This window comes from Hypomesus nipponensis, chromosome 10 (assembly GCF_054491055.1).
Source record: "Hypomesus nipponensis isolate SF chromosome 10, ASM5449105v1, whole genome shotgun sequence".
In the NCBI taxonomy this organism is placed as follows: domain Eukaryota; kingdom Metazoa; phylum Chordata; class Actinopteri; order Osmeriformes; family Osmeridae; genus Hypomesus; species Hypomesus nipponensis.
In genome coordinates, this window is record NC_140370.1 from 5855299 (window position 1) to 5880636 (window position 25338).

General features: G+C 44.0%; 4 protein-coding genes across 6 annotated transcripts; 1 reads left to right on the top strand and 3 right to left on the bottom strand.

Moving 5' to 3' along the window:
* The first annotated feature begins 19 nt into the window (after positions 1 to 19).
* Positions 20 to 8024, top strand: LOC146271015 (E3 ubiquitin-protein ligase HECTD3-like). Of its 2 annotated transcripts, XM_084706861.1 has the most exons (23): positions 20 to 237; positions 447 to 549; positions 1235 to 1740; positions 1857 to 2017; positions 2143 to 2235; positions 2402 to 2537; positions 2641 to 2762; positions 3361 to 3471; positions 3623 to 3705; positions 3940 to 4105; positions 4256 to 4337; positions 4504 to 4686; positions 4789 to 4841; positions 4949 to 5013; positions 5106 to 5209; positions 5316 to 5429; positions 5529 to 5618; positions 5751 to 5957; positions 6078 to 6207; positions 6342 to 6416; positions 6509 to 6590; positions 6687 to 6758; positions 6851 to 8024. In XM_084706861.1, exons 3-23 carry the CDS (start codon positions 1390 to 1392, stop codon positions 6945 to 6947), a joined length of 2577 nt encoding a protein of 858 aa, XP_084562987.1. In that variant the 5' UTR covers positions 20 to 237; positions 447 to 549; positions 1235 to 1389; the 3' UTR covers positions 6948 to 8024. The 2 variants fall into 2 exon arrangements, with proteins under 2 accessions (XP_084562987.1, XP_084562988.1); XM_084706862.1 differs by lacking the exons at positions 20 to 237; positions 447 to 549 and adding an exon at positions 633 to 814.
* A 784-nt stretch (positions 8025 to 8808) lies between these two features.
* Positions 8809 to 15320, bottom strand: hectd3 (HECT domain containing 3). 2 transcript variants are annotated; one of them, XM_084706864.1, is made up of 22 exons: positions 15209 to 15320; positions 14078 to 14583; positions 13807 to 13967; positions 13589 to 13681; positions 13288 to 13423; positions 13043 to 13164; positions 12697 to 12810; positions 12489 to 12571; positions 11894 to 12059; positions 11669 to 11750; positions 11320 to 11502; positions 11082 to 11134; positions 10921 to 10985; positions 10725 to 10828; positions 10505 to 10618; positions 10316 to 10405; positions 9973 to 10179; positions 9723 to 9852; positions 9483 to 9557; positions 9296 to 9377; positions 9125 to 9196; positions 8809 to 9029 (listed from the first exon to the last, which is right to left on the bottom strand). In XM_084706864.1, the coding sequence occupies exons 2-22, from the start codon at positions 14426 to 14428 to the stop codon at positions 8945 to 8947; spliced, it is 2568 nt and encodes an 855-aa protein (XP_084562990.1). In that variant the 5' UTR covers positions 14429 to 14583; positions 15209 to 15320; the 3' UTR covers positions 8809 to 8944. The 2 variants fall into 2 exon arrangements, with proteins under 2 accessions (XP_084562990.1, XP_084562989.1); XM_084706863.1 differs by having other exon boundaries at positions 15076 to 15269.
* A 178-nt stretch (positions 15321 to 15498) lies between these two features.
* Positions 15499 to 17877, bottom strand: best4 (bestrophin 4). Its single transcript, XM_084707560.1, has 10 exons — positions 17726 to 17877; positions 17526 to 17620; positions 17221 to 17454; positions 16946 to 17100; positions 16682 to 16759; positions 16453 to 16605; positions 16277 to 16357; positions 16022 to 16176; positions 15848 to 15904; positions 15499 to 15508 (listed from the first exon to the last, which is right to left on the bottom strand). The coding sequence occupies exons 1-10, from the start codon at positions 17875 to 17877 to the stop codon at positions 15499 to 15501; spliced, it is 1170 nt and encodes a 389-aa protein (XP_084563686.1).
* A 1855-nt stretch (positions 17878 to 19732) lies between these two features.
* LOC146271018 (uncharacterized) lies at positions 19733 to 25169 on the bottom strand. Its single transcript, XM_084707288.1, has 2 exons — positions 24676 to 25169; positions 19733 to 22579 (listed from the first exon to the last, which is right to left on the bottom strand). The coding sequence occupies exons 1-2, from the start codon at positions 24686 to 24688 to the stop codon at positions 21345 to 21347; spliced, it is 1248 nt and encodes a 415-aa protein (XP_084563414.1). The 5' UTR covers positions 24689 to 25169; the 3' UTR covers positions 19733 to 21344.
* Between the last annotated feature and the right edge of the window lie 169 nt (positions 25170 to 25338).

Sequence of the window (25338 nt, forward strand, 5' to 3'; positions counted from 1 at the left end):
CGTTGCATAGCAACGAATACTCCCCATGCTGGACCACTAGTTGGCAGATTCATTATTTTACACGGATGAGCCCAAACATGTTACCAACAGCTTTGTATGCTGTTCATCCTTTCTGTGCTGCCAGGCCACCGCAGACCCACCGATGCAGACCGGACCATATGGTCCATGAACTCTACAAACCCTGAACGTGTCCTGTCCATCTCTGTCATCAACACAGCAGCAGCAGATTATTCAAGTGTAATTCGGTCTCAATTACTGGAATACCTTAAAGCGATGGAACGTTAAAAAAATTACATATAAACAATAGGCCCTAAAACAGGGTTTGTGAGAAAATGGATAGAATTAACTGAAATCTGACTTCGAATTAGTTTAAATTACGTTAGGTTACATGCGCATTGAAATGATAAACTGAGCAAAATTGATGGAAAATGTTTGGTCTGTCAAAGGTGGAAAACCCGCACTATAAATTGGAAGGTGGAGCTGCCATGTTGTGGACTTGAAATACCATCATCATTCGCATGAATGGGGTGTACCTGCTACGATGTTTAGGTAGGTGGCACTTGAAGTGCACATGAATGACCCTACACATCATGACACTGAAATCCCGCCCACTTGAAGAACATTATAAAGCTAAACGAGATCTTGTGATTGACGATGATCTGGGTACTTCCGTATAGCTATAGCTAGCTGGTCAGCGTCAAGTATATGCTACCAGTACAGTAATGCCAAAACTGTGCGTTTTTACTTAACTACCGATGGAACTGATGAGGGAACTGCTCTTCCAAGATTGCTAGCTAAATAGCTAGTTGCATAAGTGAGTAACGATAGCTATTAATATCTCAATTTTGTGGTATATGATTTGCTAATGACCTATAACCCATAACATACATGTTGATATGTCAATCTGATTAGCAGCAACGTTGTGGCAAGCTATGTCATAACAGACAGGTGTATTGTATTGGTTTGCTAGCTAGTTCTACCAAACTAGTGTCAGCTTTGATCTAACTTGCTAAGCACAACCACCCAGTGTGACGTTGTATACCATGTCAAGAACCCTTTTCCTGATTCCGGGATAGCCTGGCAGACATGATAGTTAGGCTGACACACCCTTCTGACCCTGGCTAGCTCGTAGGAGCCAGTTTGTTTGGTAGTCGACAGCTGAAGTGGTGAGATTGGAGTGGAATGTTCTGTTTTGTCTGAAGTTGTGGCTTTGCTTTGTGTGTCATGTTTGTAGGAGTATTGCAGCGCCAGTACTGGAAAATTAAGGGAAAACCAAACTGCTCACTGTAATGTCAGGGGGTGTTCCTTAAACTCTGGAGGCATTCACACAGCTCACCGACTGTCACTGCTGCTACTCCTGCCTAGCTGTGAGCTGGAACACAGCTGGAGATGTCACCTGGCGACAACCCTCATGTTCTTCTAGGAAGAATTCGCTTCCTAAACAAGTGCATTGAATGTTTCAAAAATAGTGAATTGGTGCCAGAATGTCTGTGTTATGTCCCGAAGGAGGTTTGCTATAAAATCTGCAAAGATTCCTCATCAAACTCAACTGCCTCGTCTAGCTCTTCCGCCAGCAACTCTGCAGGAAAGACCCTCGTGTCAGTTTGGGAAAACCCCCATCAAACTCCACAGAGTAAGAAGTTATGCAAGTATAACATTGAACCAAAGAAAGGGACATGTATCCGGACTACTGGGGAAGAATACTGCAACAGTCAAGGACTATGGGTCAAAATAAACAAGGTAGAATTTGCACATCTAACCATTAGCCTACAGTACACAGTAAATGAGTCTCCAACATGTTTTTTATTGTTTTGTTCATGTGTTCTGTGTGTGTGTGTGTGTGTGTGGGTGTACAGGAGCAGTTGGAGGAGCACCGTGTAGGACAGGAGCTGGAGGAGGGCTGGATCCTGGTGTGTAAGCACACAGAAGGAGGGGACAGACTGGTGCCTGTAGAATCCCCAGAAACTGTCAACAGACACCAGCAACTCTTTGGCTACGATCACAAACCTTGCGACAGGTGTGTGTGTGTGTCTGTGTGTACACACGATACACACTATCCAAAGATGAGTCTTGCAAAAGAAACCGTAACAAGACAGGCTTATGAATACGTGTTTGCTTACCTTCCTCCTCTCCCTGTCTCAGGTGGGAGCAGGTGGTGGACATAGAGGGCTCCCTACATCTAGGCTCTAAGCCTAAGATCGCTGATTGTGATGAAGCTGCTGTCCAGAAGCTCAGGTGAGAGCGAATGCTTCAAGCGGAGCGAGGAGTTCCTGTGACATAGGAACTTTTTCATCAGTCCCATTTGTGAGAGCTGTATGTGAATGTGGGTTTACAATAAAGCAGATTGTATGCATTGCTTTTAGTATGCATGAGTCTTAGGTGGCCTCCTCTGTTTTGCCAGACACGTGCCGCCCACCTGGACATTTGAATGTGACGAGGACCTGGTGCACTACTTCTATGACCATATAAGCAAGGAGGATGAGAACATGGACAATTTGAAACAGTGTGTTACCAGCATTGAACTGTCATCTTGTTCAGTGAGTAGATATTATTATTTGCGTGCGTGTGCCTGCATTTGTTGATGGATAGACTGTGTATGCGAGACACTGTTTTCTCCTGCGGGTGTTTGTGTGTTTGCAGGAGGACCACAGTATTGCAGTGGCCCATCTTACTGATGGAAACGTAGGCACTTATTGGGAAAGTGAAGGCATTCAGGGCAAACACTGGATACGCCTGCACATGAAGAGAGGCACTGTCGTCAAGTAAGGCCGTAGATTAGAACATCATGGGTGTCAGATGGATGTTGTGACGCACACAATTTAAGAAGTCAGAGGCAGAAAACGAAGAATTGCACTGTCGTGTGTTTGATTAACAACAGAAACAACGTTCAAACTGAAAATCACCAGGACTCCTCAGGGCTTCTCATCAGGGAGCCTCGCTCCACCCGGGGAGGGCCGCTCGGGCCTGTGCCTGAAGCACAAAACTCAAAGTTATCACACTTGTGTGCGCATTTGTGCAAGGGCTGGCTTTTGCTCGCCCTGTTCTTCTGCCTCTAGTCTCTCTCCCCCTCTGAGTCCCGTCGACCCTGGTTTCGTGGATTGGGGTGGTGATGAGCGCAGCCATCTGGCTTGTCAACTGAGTGGGGAGCGGGAAATAGTCTAAAACTGGGCTGCTGTTCCTGGTGCTGGGAGGCCTCTGATTCTGACCTGTCAATATAACTATTAAGTAAATTGAAGTTTGTTAGAACGAAACTAGTATTTAAATTACTTTTATTCAACAAGTTTGATAAATACATTTGAGTACACTCACAGGCAACTTTGTTTCAAATTTATATTGGAATGTTTCTGTTTTTTCCTGTAGTAAGCTGATCTTGACCTTGGATTCATCAGATGATGGCATGCCCAAGAGCGTCACCGTTTTTGGGGGAGAGAGGGACAACCTGAAGCAGCTGAATGATGTCGCTATAGATGAGTAGGTCACTCCTCAGACCATGGACGATGGCGATGAAGACGATGACATGTCACAAACAAGTAATTTGTGTGTTAGCTTATCACAGGCCACAGACATTAACGGTAAATCTTGAACAACACAATTGAAAAGTGTTGATTTATTTCTCCTTTAGAAGTCTGGTTGGAGAAGTATGTGTGCTGGAAGACATGACCACCCACCTTCCTGTCATTGAGGTTCGAATTGCAGAGTGTATGGGTAAGAAGTTATCCAACTTTTAATATTCTCTTGCTTAACCACTTCTCCTGGTTAGAGCCTGGAGTCTGAAACTGCCCTGTTATCTCAACTGGGGGGGGGGGGGTCAGTCTTGACTTACTGTTATTACAGTTATGAACTTGGACTTTGGAAGTAGATAAAATGATGTCTCCACCTTTGGCTGTTCCAGTCATTTTTCCGCTTGCCTCATGGCCTGTGTTTGCTCACCTACTGTAGAAGAGGGCATGGACACACGGGTCAGAGGTCTGAAGATCAAGTCATCCTGTGAGAGAGACCTGGGCCTCAGTGCTGATGTGTTCCGGTCCCCAAACCTGGTGCGCTACCCTCGCCTGGAGGGGACCCCAGCTGACGTGCTCTACCGCAGGGCTTTGATCATCCAGAGGTATGGAGGAACCCTCCACACCCTGGCAAACTGCTAAATGGACCCAGTATATTTAACCTGTTTCTGGTCATCTGGTATTTAAACGGTGGTTCTTTCATTCATTCACTCTATTTTAGCCTGACTAGCTTTCTATGTCTTCATTCTGTGCAGATTCATCTCTCTCCTGGACAGTCTACTGCCCCACCTGGTCCCGGCCTGGGACTACAGTCTGGGCACCTTCAACCACATCAAAGTGAGTTAGCAGTTTGACACCAACTGTCTATCAAAGCAGGGCCAAGCATGATCTTTGTCATGCTGTTGTTTATCTGTGGTTTAATTACGAAATGTATGTCCCTACCCATTTATTCACCTTTGGCTGTTTTACTATAGTAACTATTGTGTGCACTGTCGCCCCGTAGAGTATAAAGCAGTACCTGCTGCTGTCCAAGCGCCGCTTTCCCCTCATCACCCAGTGCCTGAAGGACTCTGAGACCAGTAATCCCACCTCCATGCCCTGCCTCTACATCAACCGCCGACTGGCTGTGGAGCACAGAGACAACCCTTCTCTGGACCCCAGCTGCAAGAAGGCCGTCTTCACACAGGTTTTTTGTTTACATAAGCATTTATGTCCTGTGTTACCCCCATTTATCCTAATATTATTATAGATTATTGAATTGTATACTTTTGACTGCATGTCTTTACAGGTGTATGAAGGACTTAAACCGTCTGACAAGTTTAAGAAAACCTTGGACTACAGGTAACATCCTTTACTTCCTTCGGTTGACCCCAGGTTCAATACGTCCAGAGCTTCACTTCGTACACACAGCGTTTGGTTCCGCATTTTTATTTTATTTTCTTCCGCAGATGGCCTGCACAATATGACCAGTGGTGGGAATGCAAATTTGCTGCAGAGGGAATCATTGATCAAGGTGAGAGAGAAAAACATCAATAATAAAACCGGTGCTTGTCATCTTAGAATACATCAAGACAATATACCCGACTGTGCTGTCTTGTCCTGTAGGTGGTGGATTCAGGGACAGTCTGGCGGATATGTCAGAGGAGCTGTGCCCCAGCTCTGCAGAGTGTCCCATGCCCCTGCCTTTCTTCACCCGCACTTCCAACCAGGTAACGGACCGGTACATTCTCTAGCCCTCACTGTTCTAGTACCTGACCTTTCTGGTGACTATTCATTTGAAGAATAGTTGTACTGACCGCCCTGTTCTTTTCCCAGGGTACTGGCGAGGCTAGGGACTACTATGTACCCAACCCGTCCTGTAAAGAGTTCCACAAGTATGAATGGATCGGCCAGCTCATGGGAGCGGCTTTCAGAGGAAAGGACTTCCTGGTTGGTGACATCACTTCCTCTCCACCTCCCACCCCCTTCGCTCAATCTATTGATGTCCAGTGGAGAGTGCTAAACCCCTCTGCTGTGCCTCTTGTGTAGGTTCTGGCCCTACCTGGCCTGGTTTGGAAGCAGCTCACTGGAGAAGCAGTCAGCTGGAGCAAAGACTTCCCTGCTGTAGACTCTGTGTTGGTGAGCAGCACTCTGCTAGTGTTCCATTAATCACGGTCCTGCTTTCACATAGTCAAATGTACACTGTGCTCAGACATGGGTATCATGTCAGCGAGACGTCACACAGCGAGGTGTGTGTGTGTGTGTGAGCAGGTGAAGCTGCTGGAGGCCATGGAGAACATGGACCAGGATACGTTTGAGTTCAAGTTTGGTCAGGAGCTGGTCTACACCACTCTGCTGAGCGATGGCCAGCTGGTGGACCTCATCCCTGGAGGCAGCAGTGTGGTGGTCCGCTACGAGGACCGCCGGGAGTTCATCCGTCTAGTGCAGAAATCCCGTCTGGAGGAGTGCAAACAGCAGGTACTTAGTAGAACCAAGTTGATTTGAACTACAGATGAAATGTACATGTTTGATATTGGTGAGAATAACTGTTTTTGGAGCGATTTATGAGTGCAAGTATGAGTATAATGTGTGTCCCAGATTGCAGCGATGCATGCGGGGCTGGTGAAGGTGGTGCCCCAGGCTGTCCTGGACCTGCTCACCTGGCAGGAGGTGGAGAAGAAAGTGTGTGGAGATCCTGAGATCACGGTGGAGGCCCTCAAACGACTTAGTGAGTGCCGTTATGGGAGCTCAGCGATGCTCTCTGCCACCAGATAAGCAGACAGTTCATGATGTGATAGATATGTTATAAAATTGAGTCCATCCTATTTTTGTTGGATTGTACCATTCACTCCCTGTCCACAGCTCACTTTGAGGACTTGAAACCGACTGATGTTCAAGTGCAATACTTTTGGGAAGCCCTCACGAACTTTACCAACGGTCAGTTGAATGCTGATTGTCTTTCACTGTTAGGATACTGTCGGACAGAGATGAGTATCTGTCCTCTAATTTTTACAATGACTTTGTTTTAGAGGATCGTAGCAGGTTTTTGAGGTTTGTGACAGGGAGAAGCCGTCTCCCAGCACCTATGGAAATCTTTCCGGAAGGACAAAGGTATGTACTGTAACGGCATTGTTCCCAAGAAGATACTTTGTAAAGCCCTCAAGTACTGCTGCATACATTTGTTTGTAAATGAATGTTCCTTTCTAGCTCTGAAACCACTGATGGACTGCCAAAATCCTCCACATGTTCAAGTACTCTATATTTACCAAACTATACCAGGTTGGTACTACTTTTCAAATCATTTGTAAAATGGATTTTAAAGCCAAAAGATAATCCTCCCATTTCCCTAACTGTGTCCTTGTTTCCTGCAGTGCAAAGATCTGTGAGGAGAAGTTGCGCTATGCTGCCTACAACTGTGTGGCCATTGACACTGACATGAGCCCCTGGGATGAAGCCTTTAGTAACTGATGCACCCCATTAGAGAATCACTGTTTAGCAGGAACTATAACAGGAACTATTGCATTACTGTATCTTTCCAATTGCAAATCAATTACAGCTCACATAGTATTGTGTGAAATAAAGCAGACTTTTATCGTCTTTCTAGATTTACTATATTAAGGTGGATCAAAATGACTATAATGCACAAAAAAGATTGTTGCATTATTGCTGGACCTGTTGGTTGGCTTTTTTGGGGGATAAAAATTGAATTATAAAATGTATCCTTAGAGGGCGGGGGGGGGTCACATTTAACCTGGTGCCGGGGTACGTCATTGCTAATGTAGCTCAGAGGGCTGTGCGTGGAGAGATGACAATGCTTATGTAATTGAAACTGTGCTTGCACGTCAACAACAACTATCTTGAGCAGAGAAAGAATTGCACTAAGGAAAGAATTGCATTGTATTTGTAACTACCTCATGAAGCTGGTTTAGGAAATGCAACAATGTCAACAAGGCAGAGAGTGTCTGCTTTGAAGAATCTGAAATAAAATACATTGATTTGTTTGATCCATTTTTGGTTACATGAACTATGGTATATTCTTGTAAAAAGAAATTCCTGGAATTAGTGAGTGGGTGTACTGGTACTACACAGACACACACATTATGTGGCCTCACAGATAAAGCAAATCATTATAGTAATCGCCAAACAAGGGTACATATGGGGGTCTTTTATGGGTTTTGGACTAAATGAGTTGTCAAATTACACATTATTTCACACTTGTATGTGGTACCATCAGTGCCCAAAAAGGTGATGCTTTTGTATGCATCTTGGCTATTATTTGACCAATTTTACTACAAAAGTCTAAATAGGCTATATTGGAGTAACTGGTGCATTGAAGTTTTATTTTCATATTTTCTGGCTTAATAATGTGTAAGGCTGGGTGTCACCCTCTCATATGCCAAAATCTGGAGTTGCTGGACGGAGTCTCTACTTGATTGCTGTCACGACTCATTGTGCAACTTATTGTCACATTGCTAGTCATATGTTGATAAGGGACAATATGTGGTGTGATTGGTTGTACTTGTGTATAAAAGGAATTGTGAAGCATCGTTCTGTGGATTCTTCATCTCCTGAGACCTTCTCCTCCGCTCTGGCTTGAGCTCCTCCTTACTCACCTGTTTTCGATCTCTGGTTTACAATAATCAAGGTAGATAGATGAGACATCACTTTCATGTTTTAACATGTTTGCCTTGTAATTGATTTCAGTCATTTGCAGATTTAAACCCATAACAATTATGAATCCAACATGAATCTGATGAATCCAAGGTCATAATTACATAACTGTTATTCCATTGCTATTGGCATACATGTTAATACACTGTTCAGTTTCCCATCTTCCATGTGAATTCATTTTGGTTGTTTGGCCAATATCAAGCCCCTACAATGGCAAGGCAGTACTTAAAGAAATGACAGTTTTAAGCTTTAAACTATAGTAGACTCTGTTGGTTTGGACCAGACGGGAAAGCCTTTGTTGCCTTTTGACATTGATGAGCCTTGGGCAGCCAACGCTGTCATCGGGTTGTGGTTAGTCCATCCTGGGACACTTTCGGTAGGTAGAACTCATCACTGCTGACCAGGGGCCTTGCTGTTTCAGAGATGCTGACTGATCTAACCACTGACAGCCCATGACAGCCCTCTGAGCTACCTCAGCAATGCTCCAGGTTGAAAGTGACCCTTGACCCTTGAGTTTAATGACAGCGGAGTAATCGAATTATTTCATTTTGATCCCACGACCGCCTACCACCAGATCCAGCAATAATTGGACACAATCTTTTTTGGTGGATATGTCATTTTGCTCCACTGTAATATAACAGATCTAGAAAGACATGACTTTATTACTTTCACATAGTAATTTATTATGTACAGCTGTAACTTATTTGCAATTGTGTAGATGCAGTGATGCAATAGTTCCTGCTTAACAGTGATTCTCTAATGGGGTGTATCAGGTCCCAAAGGCCTGTGTAGAGTCACTCCTCCCAGGGGCTCATGTCAGTGTCAATGGCCACACAGTTGTAGGCAGCATAGCGCAACTTCTCCTCACAGATCTTTGCACTGCAGGAAACAAGGACAGTTAGAGAAATGGGAGGATTATCTTTTGGCTTTGACGTTGATGGTGTTTAAGAATGATTTCAAAAGGTAGTACTGACCTTGGATAGTTTGGTAAATATAGAGTACTTGAACATGTGGAGGATTGTGGTAGTGCATCTGTGGTTTCAGAGCTGCAAAATAAATGTATTTACAAATGGAACTTCAGTACTTATGCATACCAAGTGTTATCCAAAGTATATTGTTTGGAGCAATGCTCTTACAGTACATACCCTTGTTTCTCTGGAAAGATGTAGATAGGTGCTGGGAGACGGCTTCTCCCTGTCACAAACCTCAAAAACCTGCTACGATCCTCTAAACATAAAAGCAAAGTAACTGTAAACAATCGAGAACAAATCTCTTACATCTCTGCCCAACAGTATCCTAACCCCCGTCAGTAAGAATCTGCATTTAACTGACCGTTGGTGAAGTTCATCAGGGCTTCCCACAAGTATTGCACTCGAACATCAGTCTGCTCCAAGTCCTCATAGCGAGCTGTGGACAGGGAGTGGGGGCATGAGTCACCATTTCCCATGAATGGAGTAACCCAACAAAAATACGAATAGGATGGACTCCATTTTATAACATATCTATCACATCATGAACTTCCTGCTTATCTGGTGGCAGAGAGCATCGCTGAGCTCCCATAACGGCACTCACTAAGTCGTTTGAGGGCCTCCACCGTGATCTCAGGATCTCCACACACTTTCTTCTCCACCTCCTGCCAGGTGAGCAGGTCCAGGACAGCCTGGGGCACCACCTTCACCAGCCCCGCATGCATCGCTGCAATCTGGGACACACATTATACTCATACTTGCACTCATAAATCGCTCCAAAAACAGTTATTCTCACCAATATCAAACATCTACATTTCATCTGTAGTTCAAATCAACTTGGTTCTAGTAAGTACCTGCTGTTTGCACTCCTCCAGACGGGATTTCTGCACTAGACGGATGAACTCCCGGCGGTCCTCGTAGCGGACCACCACACTGCTGCCTCCAGGGATGAGGTCCACCAGCTGGCCATCGCTCAGCAGAGTGGTGTAGACCAGCTCCTGACCAAACTTGAACTCAAACGTATCCTGGTCCATGTTCTCCATGGCCTCCAGCAGCTTCACCTGCTCACACACACACACACACACACCTCGTTGTGTGACCTCTCGCTGACATGATACCCATGTCTGAGCACAGTGTACATTTGACTATGTGAAAGCAGGACAGTGATTAATGGAACACTAGCAGAGTGCTGCTCACCAACACAGAGTCTACAGCAGGGAAGTCTTTGCTCCAGCTGACTGCTTCTCCAGTGAGCTGCTTCCAAACCAGGCCAGGTAGGGCCAGAACCTACACAAGAGGCACAGCAGAGGGGTTTAGCACTCTCCACTGGACATCAATAGATTGAGCGAAGGGGGTGGGAGGTGGAGAGGAAGTGATGTCACCAACCAGGAAGTCCTTTCCTCTGAGAGCCGCTCCCATGAGCTGGCCGATCCATTCATACTTCTGGAACTCTTTACAGGACGGGTTGGGTACATAGTAGTCCCTAGCCTCGCCAGTACCCTGGGAAAAGAACAGGGCGGTCAGTACAACTATTCTTCAAATGAATAGTCACCAGAAAGGTCAGGTACTAGAACAGTGAGGGCTAGAGAATGTACCGGTCCGTTACCTGGTTGGAAGTGCGGGTGAAGAAAGGCAGGGGCATGGGACACTCTGCAGAGCTGGGGCACAGCTCCTCTGACATATCCGCCAGACTGTCCCTGAATCCACCACCTACAGGACAAGACAGCACAGTCGGGTATATTGTCTTGATGTATTCTAAGATGACAAGCACCGGTTTTATTATTGATGTTTTTCTCTCTCACCTTGATCAATGATTCCCTCTGCGATGAATTTGCATTCCCACCACTGGTCATATCGTGCAGGCCATCTGCGGAAGAAAATAAAATAAAAATGCGGAACCAAACGCTGTGTGTACGAAGCGAAACTGAATATATTGAACCTGGGGTCAATCAAAGGAAGTTACCTGTAGTCCAAGGTTTTCTCAAACTTGTCGGACGGTTTAAGTCCTTCATACACCTGTAAAGACATGTCAAAAGTATACAATTCAATCACCTATAGTAATATTGGGATGAATGGGGGTAACACAGGACATACATGCCTACTGCACGCTCTGCTCACTAACCAGACAGCAGTACAGAAATAACTCAAATCAGCCCAAGAACATTTACACTTTATGTAAACAAATAATGTAAAGTGTAAACCTGTGTAAAGACGGCGTTCTTGCAGCTGGGGTCCAGAGAAGGGTTGTCTCTGTGCTCCACAGCCAGTCGGCGGTTGATGTAGAGACGGGGCATAAAGTTGGGCTTACTGGTCTCAGAGTCCTTCAGGCACTGGGTGATGAGGGCAGAGCGGCGCTTGGACAGCAGCAGGTACTGCTTTATACTCTACGGGGCGACAGTGCACACAATAGTTACTATGGTAAAACAGCCAAAGGTGGATAAGTGGGGAGGGACATACATTTTGTAATCAAACCAAAAATAAACAACAGCATGACAAAGATCATGCTAGGCCCTGCTTTGATAGACAGTTGGTGTCAAACTGCTAACTCACTTTGATGTGGTTGAAGGTGCCCAGACTGTAGTCCCAGGCCGGGACCAGGTGGGGCAGTAGACTGTCCAGGAGAGAGATGAATCTGCGCAGTATGAAGACATAGAAAGCTAGTCAGGCGAAAAGAATGAATGAAAGAACCACCGTTTAAATACCAGATGACCAGAAACAGGTTAAATATACTGGGTCCATTTAGCAGTTTGCCAGGGTGTGAGGGTTCCTCCATACCTCTGGATGATCAAAGCCCTGCGGTAGAGCACGTCAGCTGGGGTCCCCTCCAGGCGAGGGTAGCGCACCAGGTTTGGGGACCGGAACACATCAGCACTGAGGCCCAGGTCTCTCTCACAGGATGACTTGATCTTCAGACCTCGGATCCGTACATCGATGCCCTCGTCTACAGTAGGTGAACAAGCACAGGCCGCGTAAAATGCAGATTAACGGGTCATCATCAAGCTCTGCAGAAGCCATTTAACAACATTCGTTTTAGTCAGGAATGTTGGAGCAGGGAAACATCTAAAACATGCAGGACAGGGGACCCTGAGGACCAGGGTTAGAGATAGCGATAGTGCCCCTAGAAATGACAATTCTGGGGCGAAACCGAAAACTCAGGATGCACTTGGTCAAAAACCGAAACCAACCAGCACCCTACCCACTCTTGAAGTTTCTGCTGAACCAACACTGCAGATTGCAAATATGAATCCTTATCAGAAACTCTAAAGTATTTCTTCACCGCTTATTTCAAATTCAAATGACTGCTCTCAGGGCGTAACCAGGAGAAGTGGTTAAGCAAGAGAATACTGGATTTCAGTTGGGAACCTCTTACCCCTACACTCCTCAATTCGAACTTCAATGACAGGAAGGTGGGATGTCATGTCTTCCAGCACACATACTTCTCCAATCAGATTGCTAGAGAAGAAGCAAATGATGTTGTTCTGTTGTTGTTCAATATTTACCATCAGTGTCTGTGATGTAATAAGCTAACACACAAATGACTTGTCTTTTCACCATTGTCCACCGTCTGAGTGACCTACTCATCTATAGTGACATCATTCAGCTTCCTCAGGTTGTCCCCCTCTCCCCCAAATACAGTGACTCTCTTGGGCATGTAGTTGTCATCTGTCGAATCCACGGTCAAGATCAGCTTACTGCAGGAAACAAGAAAAAGAACATTTAAATATAATTTTGAATATAACATTGAAAATGAATCCACTTAGTACATAAAACTATAGCATGACCCGTGATTGCACTTGAATGTATTCATTCTAACGTGTTCATTGAGGGTCATTTAAATACCAACACATTTTGTTTTAATTTTAAACAAATGGAAGTTCATTTGAACGCGTCATGTTGACAGGATGTTCTAATCTACGGCCTTACTTGACGACAGTGCCTCTCTTCATGTGCAGGCGTATCCAGTGTTGGCCCTGCATGCCGTCACTCTCCCAGTAAGTGTCTGTGTCTCCGTCAGTAAGACAGCTTGCACCACCACTGGGGTCCTCCTGCCCACACACACAAACGCCCGCCCACACACAATCAGAACATTCAGGAGTATAGTGCCTGTGCTTGTACACACATCAACAAACACACACGGACGCGCACACACGCAGATAATATCTACTCACGGAACAAGATGACACGTCAATGCTGGTAACACACTGTTTCACACTCCCCAGGTTCTCATCCTCCTTGCCTATATGGTCATAGAAGTAGTGCACCAGGTCCTCGTCACATTCAAATGTCCAGGTGGGCGGCACGTGTCTGGCAAAACAGAGGAGGCCACTAAGACTGATGCATACTAAAAGCAATGCATACAATCTGCTTTATTGTAAACCCACATTCACATACAGCTCTCACAAATGGGACGGATGAAAAAGTTCCTATGTCACAGGAACTCCTCGCTCCGCTTGAAGCATTCGCTCTCACCTGAGCTTCTGGACAGCAGCTTCATCACAATCAGCGATCTTAGGCTTAGAGCCTAGATGTAGGGAGCCCTCTATGTCCACCACCTGCTCCCACCTGAGACAGGGAGAGGAGGAAGGTAAGCAAACACGTATTCATAAGCCTGTCTTGTTACGGTTTCTTTGACAAGACTCATCTTTGGATAGTGTGTATCGTGTGTACACACAGACACACACACACACCTGTCGCAAGGTTTGTGATCGTAGCCAAAGAGTTGCTGGTGTCTGTTGACAGTTTCTGGGGATTCTACAGGCACCAGTCTGTCCCCTCCTTCTGTGTGCTTACACACCAGGATCCAGCCCTCCTCCAGCTCCTGTCCTACACGGTGCTCCTCCAACTGCTCCTGTACACCCACACACACACACACAGAACACATGAACAAAACAATAAAAAACATGTTGGAGACTCATTTACTGTGTACTGTAGGCTAATGGTTAGATGTGCAAATTCTACCTTGTTTATTTTGACCCATAGTCCTTGACTGTTGCAGTATTCTTCCCCAGTAGTCCGGATACATGTCCCTTTCTTTGGTTCAATGTTATACTTGCATAACTTCTTACTCTGTGGAGTTTGATGGGGGTTTTCCCAAACTGACACGAGGGTCTTTCCTGCAGAGTTGCTGGCGGAAGAGCTAGACGAGGCAGTTGAGTTTGATGAGGAATCTTTGCAAATTTTATAGCAAACCTCCTTCGGGACATAACACAGACATTCTGGCACCAATTCACTATTTTTGAAACATTCAATGCACTTGTTTAGGAAGCGAATTCTTCCTAGTAGAACATGAGGGTTGTTGCCAGGTGACATCTCCAACTGTGTTCCAGCTCACAGCTAGGCAGGAGTAGCAGCAGTGACAGTCGGTGAGCTGTGTGAATGCCTCCAGAGTTTAAGGAACACCCCCTGACATTACAGTGAGCAGTTTGGTTTTCCCTTTGTTTTCCAGTACTGGCGCTGCAATACTCCTAAAAAACATGACACACAAAGCAAAGCCACAACTTCAGACAAAACAGAACATTCCACTCCAATCTCACCGCTTCAGCTGTTAGCTAACAACAAATTGGCTCCGTAGAGGAAGCCAGGGATAGGTGGTGTATATTTTCAGCCTAGCTATCATGTCCTCCAGGCTGTCCCCGGAATCAACATAAGGGTCTGACATTGCAAACAGTGCATGCCTCCGTCACACTGGGTGGTTCTGCTTAAGAAGTTAGCTCTAAGCTTAAAGCTTGTTAGGTTGGACTAGCAGGCAAACCAATACTATGCTAGCTGGAGCTATACTCGTATTTGTCTATTCTTATCTAGCTAGCACACAAAGTTGCACTGCAGTCCTAGTTAGCTAGGCTACAGTCAGCTCGACATTCTACAGTATGTGCTATCATACGTTAAAGAAAAAAAACTCACTAGCAAGTTAAGCTATCATACAATAGTATAATGAATAGCTATCGTTACTCACTTACCCAACTAGCTATTTAGCTAGCAAGCTTGGTAGAGCAGTTTCCTTTATCAGTTCACTCGGTAGTTATCTTTAATCGGACAGTTTTGGCAATATACTCAATGCTATCCAGTTAGCTAGTTATCATACGGAAGTACCTTTGATCACCGTCAGTCACTGAATCCCGTTAGCTTTACAGTGTTCTTCTAGTGGGCGGGATTTTTAGTGTCATGATGAAGAATGCTTCGCCCGTCGAACGTATGACCCGTCTGTAAGTGGGTATGTTAGATTTATTTTTCGTTTGTGTATATTAGGCTGCATTATGTGTAACTGTGCTAACTGTGTTCGTTGATTCCTGGTCAAAATAATGTAAATAATTATAATGATATATATATATATATATATAAGACATTCCTGGATACTTTTTTTACATTTACTCTCAGTGATTCTACATTATTCTGCAAGGAGGATAAAACAGTCCAACGGTTAATAAACCAGTTTTAATACAGAATAAAGAACATTCAAATGCTTAAAGTGGTCAAAAAAAGAGAAGACATTGTGACATAGCAAACTTTTTTCAATAGCAGGGTTGATCCACTACTACTTTAACTCTCCCCACTCCTTGTACATTTTTCTGATTGGTGGGTTTGTCTCCCTCAACAAGTTTGCTGACTTCCTTTCTATTACACTCATCCCCAATGGTGTGCTCATCTGAGGACAGGCTTCCCCTGTGGAGCGGGACTAAATGCACACTCTGGCTCCATTTGGTATTGGTCCCACAGACATCACCAACTGACCCTCTAAAATGTTGGCCTAAAACAAGGGAATCCACTGATTGGTCCTCATCACTCATCCTGTAGATGACAAACAACCAATTACAAACACAATAATGTTGTGGGCATGCCTCTGAAACACTGTAGTGGTGTCTGGGTTTACGGATCACAACTGTGTCCTCCATCACAGGTCCTTACCTCATGTCATATGTGGAGCCCTTGAAAACAGGTTTGAGGGTCTCAGCTGCTGTAGATGTGGTGTAAGGGATGGAAAAGTATCTCTCTTTCCAGAACTTGTCCTTCTCAGTAGGAGGCAGGTTCTGGTGCATGTCATCCACAGCCAGCATGGACACCTATGACCAGTTGAGAGAAATTAGGTTGTTCATACTCCGGAACACAACCCTGAAGTAATGACTGGAATGGACACCAGCTAAATTATAATGTAGGGTATACCTGAATATTTCGGTCTATAAGTTGGTTGGTCTCAAAGTCGTCATCATCTTCTCCAAATGGGTTGATAATAAGCTCTCCCACCTACAGAAAAAAGGAACATCATAACATGGAACCATGTTTTTTTTTTGTTTGTTTTTTACGGTGCCATTCTTAACAATGACAAGTCTTTATCTCACCTTGAGCCAGCCAGCATAGAAGAAGAACTGGAGCAGAGTGAAAACTGGAACGTACAAATCCAGTTTATGGCCTTTGTAGTCCTTCTCTGGATTCAAAAATTGCCGCCCAATCAGGCAGAAGCCAAAGTAAGAGTAAACGGCAAGAGTGACTACCTGCATGGATAGATCCCCAGCACAAGTTATTAAACATTCAAATTCATGAATTTCACTGATACATTACTAACCTTACCTGAGTGTAGACCAGAGGGATGCTTATCCAGTCATAGTGGAACAGCAGGCTGCACTTTGCCCTGTAGTTGTTGAGCTCCTATACACACAGGGATACAGAATTTACACACTGGAATCACATTGGTGGAGGAGTCATAAACTTAGGGTGGTGGAACTGGCAATGGCAACTAAGTTGGGGTTCTCCTTTGAGTTGGCCTTTCTTTACTTCTTTGGCATTGGCTCGTCAATATAAATATTTAGTATGCTTTGAAATAAAATGACTCACATCCATGAGTAGCCTCAAAGCAATGTCATCCCTCACACGACCCTCCTCTCTTGCTATGGAGGCTAGATTTGTGAACCATGTGAGCGGCATCCAATACTTGTTGAAGTCTGAGTACAAACCCTCGATCTTTTGGTGCTCTTGATATGTCATGAACCCTGATAAAAGGAGAGAACGTGATGCGATCAAAATCCAAACAGAGTAACACCCTCAAGTCATGGCACTGGTCCTTGTCTTTTTGGTGTTGCAATTTCACTCATTATTTGAGTTTTCTTTACCGGCATCCACAACATGTTCCAATGATGGGAAACGCCTACGCACTCGAGTGCTTATGGAACGCAATATCAGAACTGAGGAAAGGTTGGCGTATCTCATGAGTGTTCGTCGCAGCAAAAGTCCCCTTTCATCTGCCCCGTGGACGTTTCCAGACACCACCATCATCAAGTTGTCAGGCAGTGGGAAGCTCGTGTACTGACCCCACCAACGGTTGAAGGCCAAAGTGACGTAGAATCCTGTAGAAAGTATGGCTGACAGAGGCTGAATAATAACACACAATGTGAAAATGTAAAGGTGCAAGACTTACCTAAGACGAAAGACATAGGTATAAGGTTGGCATACTGATCACAGTAAATGGCTATGAGTTCAAACAACTCCTGTTGCTTTGGTGACAGCAAAAACCTGTAACAATATTATAACTTGATAACATCCTAGATGAATCACAAATAAACTGGGTACACTGTATGACAGCTCATTTAAAGTTCATTTACAGTTTAACCAATATACCTGTAAAATATACTGAAGAAGGTGTACATCACACAAAAGACAAGGAATTCCTTAAACAACAACTTGTAAATGCTCCCCTTCCACCTAAAGAGCAGCTTGGTGAAGCCAGCAAACTTAGCGTTGGCAACTTCAAGGGTGTAGGAAACCGTCATGGTTGGTTTGAAGTATGGCACGACAAAACCAGACACTGCCTGTCAGAGAAATAAATATACAGTGACTGTTCTCGCGTTTTCTAAATGTCTTTTTTCACATGAAACAAACCATAGTAAAACCTCATCCTTACCTTTTAAGTGGCTTCACCAGCTTGTGTCCAGTTTCACAGTTGTGAGTTAAAAAATACTTCTCACGTCGTATTTTAACCCTTCGTATTGGACTGTCAAAATCCATCATGCTTAGGATTTATTGGTGGAATCCTACTTTAACCTGCAGCCCAGGATTGTGTGAAAGACCAGAGATCATTGGTTATGAATACCTGTGCTTTCAGCATGCGTGTGTGCTTCACATGCAACAAAAAAATAGGGAAGTACATTCTTTAAATCAATCACTGACCAGTGCGATAAAAGATAAACAGTTTATAGAGATTGATTTGACTGTTTAGATAATTTGTCAGTGGTTCTATGCATAAGTCTGGGACACCTAGACCTCTGTATATGGACACCTGTATATGGACACCTAAACCTCTGTATATTTCTCTCTGTGGGGATGGCAGGAGACAAAAATACTGTACATTACTGTTACTGTACATTGTGATGCTCATCTCTTCGACCTGCTTAGCTCATGTATTTGTTTTTCACATGAGAATGTTTATCAGCCAAAAGGGACAGTAAATCAGCCTCTTCTTCCAGGGACTTTTATCCTCGTCTCCTGTTTACTCTTCCTGGCAGCATATTTATGGGCTCGTCTATCCCTCTAGAGGAACAAGATGGTCTTCCACATCAACTCCTCTCTTCTCTCAGAGGACTATGTCCTGCCCTACATTCACAATGACTCAACTGGTGTGGGAAGTCCCATTTGATTTAGAGATGCAGAAAACAGAGTACCTAACTGCATTCTTTTGAAAAGCATAGAGGCATGCAGGGGCGTTGCCAGCATGGAGAAAAGAGGAAAGGTTTTGTGGGGCCCCACTGTTGTGGATTTCCATAAGAAAATGTGTTATTCTGAAACTTTGGAAATGTCTAGATCTCCCAGGATCCAATATTATTTTCAACCCTGTGGTTATGTTATGTTCTGCAGAGTTAGACTCAATAACCAGTTCATCTGAAGCTGTTTTTTTAAATGGTTTTATGAGGTGCAATCCCTATTACTGACACTGGGTGATGCTCATGTAGTTTCTTGTGGACCTTGTAGTAGGACCCAGCCAATGCCAATAGCTGAGGAAAAATCCAAACCCATAAAATTAGAACTATTTATATCCCAGGACAATTTGAAATTGATTTGGAGAAGCAGGCTATACAAGAATGTGAGATAGAGCTCCATGACCTCTTGAAGGTCATTCCAGTTTATTGGTGTTTACAAAGCCCTGCTCTTGAGCATACCACAGCCACCAGACCCAGACCTAAGGTTTGTTGGTTTAAGGTGTCCCCAGCTAACTTCCTGTCTGTTAAACAATGCTCTTTTGTGAAGGAAATGCTGGTCTTTAAATGTTTTCACAGATATTTTCGCCAAATATATAATAAATTATAGAAATTCTTGTCTGGTAATGAAAATAAATCTTGTTTTGTCCAGTTCATACTCATCAGAAATAGACACAATAGATAAAATAAAAAAAATACCGCCCATCAAACTAAATTAGATCAATTTCTATTTTCCTAAAATGACTTAATTTGACCTCCACTACTCCAATACAGGCAAAGATTTGCATCCATGGAGACCGTGTTTTTTGCTCTGTTATTTCCTGCCGAGGGTGAGAGGAGCTGCTGCTGGGGCTAGGACCTCTGAGAACTGGACAGAGAGGACAGTTCCAGGGTGATTGCCTGAGTAACCCAATGCTTTAATTACAACCTCCCACACTGAGTGAAATCAGAGCTTGGTACCACAGATATTGAAGTGGGCTTTCAGGTGGCTAGAGAAGGTCTGGGTCACTGTGGGGACAGAGTAGGTTGAGGCCAAAGGAAGGGTTCAGGTAATGTAAAAAGGTTAAAAGTTGGTTAGTAATAAAATGAAGGAAAGAAATGTAAACACATTTATTTATCTTGGAACAACAGTAGACAGAGCACTAGTAAATTGATCAGATAACACATATATATGTTGTATAAATTATTTCTATGCACATACATGTATTAAATCAGTGCGAGTGGTGACCTGCTGAAAGATTAAGTGACATTGTGACATTTCTTATGGCTGCAGTTGTTATTACAGTGAAAGAACTTTGTAGTAAACATTTTTCCTCACTATGATCTATCTTAGTAGCTAATGCACATACATATCTGGAATAGTTTCATATTATGAATATGTCAATTGCTGAAGTCAAGTTGACACCTTCATGGAAAACATGAGCGTTTACACTGAAACTTGATCTGGACAATACACTTCAGTTCATTTATAAACTCCAGGAAGTTCCCCACCCTCTCTCTCTCAATGTGTATGGGGTTAAATCAGCTTTCAAAGGCTAAAAGAATGCATTCAAAGTATGTGTAACACATTGTAAATATAATAGTCTGTAATCTAAAACTTCTTTGTAACCAGAGAGTTTGGAGTAAAAGTAGTGGCGTAACAGTGGGGGCCTGCACCAAGCTGAATGCACCATGGTGAAGGGGGAAGGACCTTTATGTCCATCTTCACAAAGTTGACATGGCTCAGTGAGGAGATGCTATCTGAAGACATAAATCAGGAAACCTGCTCAGATAACATGACAAGACAAGGCATAAGCATGTTTTTGGCATTTCTATCTGCTCGTTTTAAAAGTTGCTTTATCTCAAGCATCATAAACATTGCACATGCTAGATATATACAGGCTTAGTTTCTGGTTTAACTCAATGTTTAATTGTTCTCTTTAGTATTTAAATGGAAAGGGAGGTAAGGGTAATTAGGTTTGGAAAAAAGCATCTGTAACAGGTCCAACTGGAATGAAATGGAAAGTTTCAGTCCTGCTTATCTAGGCATAATATACTGTATGTGGGAGGGAAATGTAGCTCAAAATAGTGATCTACAGTGCTCACAAGCAAAAAGTGTCAAGATGTCCCAAATTATTTAACATTGCTGCACCGCATAATGTCTTACAAGACTATGATTGATCAATGAAAGACATTTTAGTGGCTTAACAGAGTCAGAAAATGGTTGATTATGATCTCAACAAACCACATACTTTCATACATACTTTTTGGACCATAAGTTTGTTAATATAATACTAACCGTTTATCTGTAATGTTGAATAAAAATCAAATTTATAAAATATATGTACAATTAAGGGGAATATATTGTATTTTTTGGGAAAACCCCTTGTCAAATCCCTTTTCAAAAGTCATGTCAGAAGATTGAGTGGAGCTATTGTTCCTTTACAGAAGGTCCCACAGTTCCCACAGGAAATACTCAGGATTACATCACTTCCTCATACATGATTGTTGTGATACTGTAGTGTCTCCCCCCCACGTCACTTCTCTCTGGTCGCCTGGTTTAGGTGTCACGAGAGATCTACACTCTCATACTCTCCATGGTCTGAGTCTTCCAGGTCGATGCCAGGCACTAAGCTGTAGTATTCTGTGGACTGGGTCAAGTAAGCTTTCTCCCTATCTGCGGAATCCTTCATCACCTCCGTCACACTCACTGCATCCAGTTCTTTCTTGCCCCCCACCTCCAGTCCTTCTCCGGCCCCCTGCCTCCCAGTGCCCCCCTCGGTGGAAGATGAGCAGTGGGACGGGGCTCGAGGCAGAGAGTCCACAGAGCCCAACTTGATCTCCACTTCCTCGTAGATATCTCTGGTGCTACCAAGGAGGGTGGAGGAGGGGCGTAGCAGTAGCTGGTTTTTCAGGATTTCTTCCCTTCCGCCACCCTCCTCCAACTTGGCCACCTGTCTGCCTGGGTGTTTGGATCGATGCTGCCTGTGCCCATTGCAGTCTGGGTGAGAGGCCTTGTTCTTGGAGGACCCAAATGTGAGGGTCTCCTTCCTCTTCTTCGTCCTCCCGCAGCACCAACAGAGCACCAGGGCCAGGAGGATGAGGAGGGGGAGGAGGATGAAGAGGGCGGTTAGGCCTGGGGGACGGCACACATCACTCCCCCTGACTGACCACACACTCTCACCTACCAGGCTCTTGGGAGAGGCACAGGTCACGTTACCCACGAGGCTGCTGCTGTTCCCCTGGCCTCCAGCCTTCAGGATCTCCACCAGCGAACAGGAGCAGTCCCACGGGTTGTCAGCCAGATTCAGCTTCAGCAGACTGGACCGCTGTAGTGCAGAGGTGGGGAGAGAACGCAGACGGTTCCCCTGTAGATCCAGATCCTGGAGCTCCTCAGAGCCCTGGAAGAAGCCTTCAGGCAACTCCCATAAAAGGTTCATGCCCAGATCCAGCACCCTGAGACTGGGCTGAGTGGCCAGGAAGTCTCCTGGCAGCGTGGTTAGTCTGTTATGTCTCAGGTAGACCACCATCAGAGGTGATGCAGCCCAGCTAGTGCCCACCTCAATACGGCTGATGTTACAGTGGGACAGATCCAGCATCTGTAGATTGGTTCCATTGCTGAGTGTGGGCCAAAGCACATGGTTGAAAGAGGAGCCAGAGTAGTTCAGACAGCAAGACTCAGTGGGCAACTCTGGTGGAAACTGGGCCAGAACGGTTGCTCCAGGGCATGCACATCCCTCCACAAGTTGGTCTCTTATAGGCCAAATGCATAATAACAAGAGACTCCATTGGCAGAAAAATCCTGAAACAAACATCACAAGACACAAATAAATCAGACTGGGGGATTAAGTCAAGTAATATTAAATCACAGAACAACGTTCTACTATGTCAATTTCCTTCTATCTTTTTCTCTGTCTTCTCTCCCTCTCTCCCTGGAGGGATCTACCATCAGTCCCACAGAGGTGTATACAGGCCCTGGCACCTAGCAACGTTGCTAAAGACTCCTGGTTGTTTGACCTAAGGCAGGTGTTGGCATGGTGATGCAAAGGGCTTGGGATCAGGAGTCCAGTTTACATCTCAACAAGGGATTGATGATGCATTAAGTAAATACAGGAGAGTCATCGTATGAATGCACTTTCACACGTCTGTGAAGTACAGTATCAGAGCAGAAATAAGAAAAATGGATGACTTGCAAGGTTATGATTTGCCTGGAACTTAAACTGGAAAGCTTGAGTTATAGTTTACAAGTATACAATACAAACACACTATGGTATCATGGTGACACATAGAGGAGCGTGAATACCAAGATAATTCACAGATAGTTTGATAGACAAAAAAAAGTATTCTCAAACTGGCATCAAACCATACATTTTTGGGAGTCAGGAAGAGGGCTCTGTCAGTGTGTGGCTCTGACATCACACTTCCTCACCCTCCACAATAGGGCTGGAAAGCTCCTCTGCAGCGGGGCAGGAATGTGCTAACTCCCCAACTACACAGCTAATTCACCACCAGGCCCATCAGCTGAACATAGTGCCTGATGTGGTCACAAGCAGCTGGGACTAGCAGCTCGACATTTCAATGTCTGCATCAAACAGTCGTTTTTTTTATTTTTACGAACACTTATGACTAATAGTGGAGTACAACATAATGTGTGATGATTGAATGAGTTGGAAGTAGTGAGAGGGGCTTGTGAGTCACTGGTAGTCACAATGTACTAAGAACATGGCTGTGTTTCCATCATGACATGCTCTGTTAAAGGGCATATTATTTGTCCGTTGATTTGCTTCTTTGGGCACATCAGTAAGGACTTTTAGCCATGTAGCTAAATGCCCAAATTCAATTTATTTACTGAAGTTATTTAAAGCAAAAGCACAATGTGTTTACTTAGTAGGATTGTCCAGGGCAAAGATTTTTGTGCTCTGAGCATTTTCCTAGATTCTACTGACAGTTGTGTGGAATGGAATTTTAGTTTATAGCAGTTGGACCACTGGGCCATTTGCATCATGGAAGAGCCTGAAAACTGATGTTTATCAGTGGGCGGTTCAGTCAAAGAACATTCTTACAATTTCCTCTGAATCAAACACTGCAGAAGATGTATTAAGGCTACGATATTACCATAAAGCTGTTTTGTTTCACTTTGAGAAGATTTAAAGTGTAGATACTCAAGTAGCATTGAGAGACAGCATTGTGCAACCATGGGTGACAGACGGCTGAATCAAGACAGATTATTGAGTACCATGTTTGGATTTCCTAATTTCAATAGTTTAAAGGTTGGAGTTGCCCAAGATATCTTAATATATGGGAGATAGGATAACAGGTTAGCATACTCTTGTTTACACCAAGGCAAACATTCAGTAGACATGCTGACAAATTATCTATTAATCTTGAACCAACAGCCGTAAAATGGTTAAAGTGCATGATACCTCCATGCGCCACTGAACAACACTACATTAGCAGCTTGAGTGAAGAGCCACAGTTTGGCCAGCTAGGATCCTATCTAAACACGGTTTCTTGGGAATGTCTCCTGACGGTGTGTATACAGTGAGGGAAGAGGTTTATTCTAGAGCTCATAGATGATCTCACTCAACAACAATGTGAGCTGCTACATCCTCTTTGGAGAGTTTCCTTAGTGATAACCGCCTTACTTTTCATATAGCTCTCAGTGGCTAATGCCCCACATAACACCGTTATTGTAAAACCTGGGACAGGGATATAGTCCACAAATGTAGGGAACGTGACCCCGTTATCCTTGATTTAAGTTCACGGACGTCAAACCTTTTTTTTGTACTGCGAATAACTCAAATGACAAATAACAATCTAAAACACAAATATGAGTAGATCATTCTTTTAGCAAAAGTTTTTTTAAATGCCTTTATTATGCAGTGATAATTCTCTTACCTTTTATTGCCATGGCTGCAACCTGTTGCGTTCTCTGTGCCCCTAGGGTTAGGGTTATAACATTGTCCCGACCTCCCGTTCAACACGCTTGGAACGAAAGACTCTTCGCATCCCAATCTAAACGTTTCTCCTGAATCTGTTTGGGTGTGCCCATCCGCTGTTCAAGTGAAAGCGGAATGTTAAAATTCTGTTTGCTGTAAGTGTACGAGCGCGTCGCTCATTGAAACTTGTACAGGCACAGCGTCACGCCCCACATTTAGTTACGATAGTGCGCGCTCTGGTGGTAGTAGCTCATTTTTTGTACCCAACTACAGAACTTTTTACGCGATTTCTAGCATACATGTTCTTATATTGTAACGTTACTTTGACAAATTATGAACACTATGCTTCGGCTACAAGAAAAAATACTGTCAACTAATAGGTTCTAAAAACTTCAGAGAAAAGTGCATCTTACTGTATCATGCCCATTTGACTACCCACCAAAATGTATCCATTACTTAGCAAAGGCTGACTCAAGTCAACCATCCAGTTATGATTAATCTAGTCATACAATTTAGCTTTAACTCTGAATAATGCTGCCAAATCTGATTTTAAAGACAAAATAAAAGGACATGTCATGGAAGGGTGGAAAATATTTTCTTTGTTCAAAGCAAAACAAATATA